This window comes from Talpa europaea, assembly GCF_964194135.1.
Source record: "Talpa europaea genome assembly, chromosome: 11".
NCBI classification, from domain to species: domain Eukaryota; kingdom Metazoa; phylum Chordata; class Mammalia; order Eulipotyphla; family Talpidae; genus Talpa; species Talpa europaea.
In genome coordinates this window covers 96,812,954-96,818,953 of record NC_140078.1, presented here as the reverse complement: position 1 = coordinate 96,818,953, position 6,000 = coordinate 96,812,954, and the positions used below count along the sequence as shown (strand labels likewise).

At 49.3% G+C, this 6,000-nt stretch overlaps 2 protein-coding genes across 2 annotated transcripts in view; one reads left to right on the top strand and one right to left on the bottom strand.

Annotated features, from left to right (window-relative positions):
* Positions 1 to 321, top strand: part of ACAD9 (acyl-CoA dehydrogenase family member 9) — a gene marked incomplete at its 3' end in the record, with an annotated part of 25,904 nt that extends 25,583 nt beyond the window's left edge. Inside the window, 2 exon segments of the mRNA XM_084247021.1 lie at positions 152 to 181; positions 184 to 321. Of these exon segments, the coding sequence (XP_084103147.1) occupies positions 152 to 181; positions 184 to 321 (168 nt within the window).
* Positions 322 to 889: 568 nt separating this feature from the next.
* The window catches only part of CFAP92 (cilia and flagella associated protein 92 (putative)), a gene marked incomplete at its 3' end in the record, with an annotated part of 28,484 nt that continues 23,373 nt past the window's right edge, over positions 890 to 6,000 (bottom strand). The window contains exons 11-14 of the mRNA XM_084247823.1: positions 1,870 to 2,034; positions 1,232 to 1,441; positions 1,018 to 1,156; positions 890 to 897 (exon numbers count right to left, since the gene is read on the bottom strand). Of these exons, the coding sequence (XP_084103949.1) occupies positions 890 to 897; positions 1,018 to 1,156; positions 1,232 to 1,441; positions 1,870 to 2,034 (522 nt within the window). The remainder of the gene's footprint in view (positions 898 to 1,017; positions 1,157 to 1,231; positions 1,442 to 1,869; positions 2,035 to 6,000) is intronic.

Below are 6,000 nucleotides of genomic sequence, written 5' to 3'. Positions count from 1 at the left end.
GCCAGACATGCAAGTGCCTGCTCCCCCAGACCTGGAGTTTTGTAGGGAAACCAGAATGAGCCCATGGTTATTTGACATAAAATCCCTATCTAGTTTCTCCCTCAGCCACACCCTCCCAGGAGCCTGCAGGAGGGGTATGGCCATTGGGCAGCCTCTGTTGGGAGAAAAGCTCCACCAGCGTTTACCCTGGTGCCAAAGATCACCCACCCTTCCTTCCTAGATGCTCCAGAAAACCTCGACGAGCAGATTAAGAAAGTGTCCCAGCAGGTGCTGGAGAAGCGAACCTACATCTGTGCCCACCCCCTGGACAGGACATCCTGAGTAGAGGGCACTGGACGGCTTCTTTTCCAAGGTGGAGAATTTAAGGGTTTTATAACTTGACCCAAGTTTTTCTCCCTGCCCAAGGAGCTGCTGCTCAGCTTTGCCCTACAGGGACTGCTGCCTGACCTGACCCCAGGATCTGAAGAGACACAGAATGAAATTCTTGACCCTGGGGCTTGAAGGGGTTCTGCGGTGCCCCCGGCACAAGGCTGGCTGTTTTTCTATGAGCCCACACATTTCCCAGGGAATAGCTTAACATTAACACCTAACAAAAAAGATATAAAACGGTGGTGGTTTTCTCTCCTAGTTGTGTTTTCCCTCAGATCCCACCTCTGCTAGGTGACCGCATGGCCTGGAGAGCCCCCCTGTGGTGGTAGCTGCCTGCTTGTGGGCGGGGCAGCTGAGGGCCAGGCTGAGCCTCCCCCCACCCCAGGCGCCTTGCCTGCTTTGTGCGGCGTCTTTAGGTGGCCACGGGCCTTTCCGCCCTCACCTGCTAGATAAACTGGGGCCCAGCGTCAGTCTGGGTGACTGGAGAAACCCGCTCTGCTGACCAACAAATATGGGTTCTCTATGAACCTGTAAATGCGGTTGAAGGGGTGGCTGGTACCCACTGAATCCCAGAGTGTCCAGAGAGACCTGGCTCCTGCCATCCTCATTTTATAGCTGAGAAATCGGGAGGCCCGGTCAGGGTCTTACCTGTCACAGGCCTCGGGGGAGGGGGCAGCGTGAGGAAAGGTGGTGGCTTCTTGTACAGGTCGAAGTCCTGGTGGCGCTTGTCCCAGCTCCACCTCTCTCGATCCAGCACATTCCCAAACGGTGTCTTTTCCCTCCACTCCTAAACCAGGGGTGGCGAGTTAGGAGAGCGCCCCTGTGTGGACGCCCTGCCCTAGGCCCACTCCGCCCCTCTCACCTCACTCTGCTCTGTGAGGAAGCCGGGGGTCAGCAGCCTGAGGTGAGGGTCACTTCCAGCGCTCTGAAGACCAGTCACTTGGAACCCGTTAGGGGTGAGCCACGCCTGGCGAGATTTCTTCTTTGCTTTCTTTTCCTCTTCCTCTGGGTCCCAAGGCTCCACCATGGCTGAGAGGTACTTCTGTGAGTATGTGAATCTCTTCCTTGGCTCCTAGAATGAGGGACAAGCAGGAAGAGGGTAGCGCTGGCAGCAGGCCGGGACAGGACTGACTGACGCTCTGGGGACAGTGTCAGTGGCCCAAGTGAACCAAGCTGCACAGCAGCTGAGGGTCACGTGCCAGCTCTCTGCCAGGAGTGGCCCTTTCCTAAAGTTAGGGAGCCTGGCCCGCCCTTCTGGGTGATGGCTGCCTGTTATGAGCAGCAACAAAAGGTTCCCTAGGCACGAGGAGCCTGCAGTGGTTTGCAGCCATAGTTGATGAGCTGCTCCGGCTCTTCCTCCTGGAAGGAGGAGTCACACTCACTGTGGGGACACTCCATTGTCCTGGCACCTGATCACTGGGCCGGAGAGGAGGGGGCTCATGGGACTTACCAGCTGGCATCCTTGGGAGAGCAACATATGCCATGTGCTCTCTGGCTCACCTTGGCCATCTCTTGATACAACTCCTTCTTGGCGAGCTCCGTGGAATTCAGGGTCTGAATGCTGTAGTTATAGACAGCGTCTTTGGCAGGGGCCGAGATTCTGATCACCTTTACCACAGGCTTTGTAGGCTTCCTGCTGGCCTGGTAGGCACCTGCGATGTTTTGCTGAAGGAAGGGACACCACAGTCATCACTCACAAATCATCATTAAAATTACGATTAACTACATGGGTTTAATAGCAGACTGGACGTGCAACAGAAAAGATGAGTCAGGAGATGAAGTACTTGGAAATATCCAGGTTAAAGCACAGGTGTTTTGAGCTCAACATCATTTGTTGATCACTAAGTGATGTGCACACAGGGGCGACCCCAGGGAAGCCAGGCTTTAAAATCAAAACAGGAAAGGAAACACAAGCGAAGCTATCAGCAGTTGCCTACCTCCAGGGAGACAGAGTCCGGATTCAGTGCAGGCAGCTTACTAAAACACGCACACCAGACCCCCCCCCCCCCCCAGCAGAACAGAATCCAGAGTTTCTATGGTGTATTTCAGATGTCCACTTTTTGACCAAAATTAGGAGACATGCAAAGAAATAACATACAAATACTCAAAAACAGCTATTATTTAAAAAATAAAACCTAAAGGGAATTGAAGTTTTAAGTTGTATACAAATCTGGAAAAGACAAACTGAGTAAAAAAAAAAACTTTCCGAGGAGGGCTAAGTGAGAATGCTGGTGTTGTCAAGTAAATGAAATTAAGTTCATTAGAAGGACAGAGATTCGATTTGACACAGATTCTGGATTTAAAGATAGGTCAACAACAGGGCCTCCCCGGTGGCGCAGCGGTTGAGCGCTGGGTTGCGAAGCTGCCCGCGGCCTCAGTGGCACCGGTTCGATCCCCGGCTGCTCCCCGGCCACCGCAGGAGGGTCCCACATGGCGCGCAGACCTCTCCTGCCGCCCGCTGCTCCCCTCAGCAGTGTACTTCGGTCCTTCTGCCTGCTCTGCTCCCCGCTCTGGCTCTGGTGAATTCTCTCACCCTCCCGCGCTTCTGACTGTACCCAGTGCATGTATAAACAAAACAAACAAACAAACAAATAAATAAATGAAACATGCCTCAATTAAAAAAAAAAATTTAAAGATAGGTCAACAGAGATCACCCTGATCTCAGGAACAGTAACAACAATTAAACAGCGCCTCAAGGCCTGCAGACATCAAGGGACCCACACACACACATTGAGGAGCCACCGCCCAGGCGGAAGCAGACAAAGGAACATGATCGGCCCCTTCTAGGCTGCTCAGTGACCCTCGAGTGGCGCACACTCAGAGCAACCCGCGCCTGGACAGGAGCCCTACAGCGAAAAGAAAGAAAATGTTGGAAACGGCAAGAACAAAAACCGCTACGCAACAACAAGGAAACGGCATGATTAGTGGCTAACAGACTCATCAGGAGCAACCGCCACCAGAACACGATGTAACGACTCTTCTAAGAGAGAAATCACCGTGCTGTGCCAAGAAGTGCACATCTAGCAAAAAACGGTCTCTCCAGGGGGGCCTCCCCGGTGGCGCAGCGGTTGAGCACTGGGCTGCGAAGCTGCCCGCAGCCTCTGCAGCGCCGGTTTGATCCCCGGCTGCTCCCCGGCCACCAGAGGAGGGTCCCACATGGCGCGCAGACCTCTCCTGCCGCCCGCTGCTCCCCTCAGCAGTGTACCTCGGTCCTTCTGCCTGCTCTGCTCCCCACTCTGCTCTGGTGAATTCTCTCACCCTCCCGCACTTCTGACTCTGCCCAGTGCTTGTATAAATAAATAAAAATAAATCTTAAAAAAAAGGTCTCTCCAAAGTGAAGGTGGAATGAGGATATTCTGATAGATAGGACTTGTTGGTGATGATCTGCCTTCTCAGACAGACTGAAGGACACTGTCAAGGATGAAGAGAAATGACACCAGATGGTAATACGTAGCTACAAAAATATTAATGGAAAAATATGAGGATAAATATGAGATGATATTTTCCTTCTCAGCTTTTAATTTAAAAGACACATAAAACAAAAGTATTGTATTTATAATGTTATATAGATGCAATATAATGTGTTACAGCAAAAGGGAGGAAGTGGAATTGTTATAGACCATTTACTACATTTTACCCTAAAATTTCAGTTAATAACAACTTGATTTAGAATGTGCAAATTAAAAATGCATACTATAGAAGGAACCATTAAGAAATAACTTCTTGGGCCTCCCCGGTGGCGCAGCGGTTGAGCGCTGGGTTGCGAAGCTGCCCGCGGCCTCTGCGGCGCCGGTTCGATCCCCGGTTGCTTCCCGGCCACCGGAGGAGGGTCCCACATGGCGCGCAGACCTCTCCTGCCGCCCGCTGCTCCCCTCAGCAGTGTACTTCGGTCCTTCTGCCTGCTCTGCTCCCCGCTCTGGCTCTGGTGAATTCTCTCACCCTCCCGCGCTTCTGACTGTACTCAGTGCATGTATAAACAAAACAAATAAAACATGCCTCTATAAAAAAAAAAAAAATTAAAAAAAAAAATAACTTCTTGGGCCTCCCTTGTGGTGCAGGGGTTAAGTCTCAGCGCTACCACCACTATGGCCTGAGTTCAATCCCCAGCCAGGGAGATACCCACTTGGCCCAGCAGACCTCTCCTGTCTCGCCCGCTGCTTTGCTCAGTAGTGTATTTCAGTAGATCCACCTGTTCTGCTCCCCACTTTGTCTCTGATGAATCCTCTCACCCCTGGCACCTCTGGCCTGTACCCCAGTTCTTGCATGCACAAATGAATAAAAATAAATCTTTTAGAAAAAAAACTTCTTAAATGTCAATAAAGGAATTAAAGTGGCAAGCTAAAAACATCTGTTCAACACAAAGGGAAGCAGTAAAAGCAACAGAGAAAATTGACATGAAATATATTTTAAAATACAGGAAACAGAAGACTTAAGTCTAATCATAATTATACATAAACAGAAGACGGAGACTGTCAGGCTGGACTGCATGTTGTCTGCAGAAGATGCCAGATTCAAAGGCACAGACAGTTCAGAAGTGAGAGTGTTGGGGACCACACAGTACACAAGCCAGATGCATGAGCCAGAAGGGTCGTAAAACAAGTGTTGTTAAAAACAAAAGGAAGGAAGGGCCTCCCCGGTGGCGCAGCGGTTGAGTGCTGGGCTGTGAAGCTGCCCGCAGCCTCTGCAGCGCCGGTTGGATCCCCGGCTGCCGGGCGAGGGTCCCACATGGCGCGCAGACCTCTCCTGCCACGCCCACTGCTCCCCTCAGCAGTGTATTTCGTTAGTCTGCCTGTCCTGCTCCCCACTCTGGCTCTGGTGAATTCTCTCACCCTCCCGTGCTTCTGACTGTACCCAGTTGTATAAATAATTAAATCTTAAAAAAAAAAGATTTCATAACAATTTAGAGGGTCAGTTTATCAGGAAAAGATGATTATAAACATGTAACCACGTATAATTAGCAAAAACTGGCAGATTTGAAAGTGAAAATTGACAATCAGTTAATAAAGACCCCCCACACCTCACTATCAGTGACGACAGAACTGGACCAAAAACTAGCAATGATACAGAAGACTCGAACTAGACTATTAGCCAACCTGACTTGTCATTTATCTGAATGCCTGGTGGGGGAGGGGGGGTTTGAAGAATACATATTTCTCTCAAGCCTTGGGATGGAACATATGGCAGATCATAAAAAAGTCATAACAAATGTCATAGGGTAGAATCATACAAAGTGTGTTCTCTAGTTGCAACAAGCAAAATTAACGACATTTGCAAAATCTCCAAATACTTAGATGTTAGCACACTTCTGAAAACCACAACGGAAATTTTAAAAGACTTGACGGTGGTGAAAATGAAAACACAACAAGCCAAATTTGTGGGGTACAGCTAAATCAGTGCCTAGAGAAAATCTGTAGCTGTCAATGCATATGTGAAAAAAGATCTCAGAGCAAAAAAGATAACTTTCCTCCTTAAAAAGCTACAAGTACAATTTCAATCCCAAGTAGGCAGAAAGAGGAAAATTATAATACAATTTAGGATACAAGTAAATGAAATAGAAGATAATGAAACAAAATCAATGAACTCTCAAACTGCTTTTTTAAGAGGCCACCAAGACGAAAATTTATTAAAAAA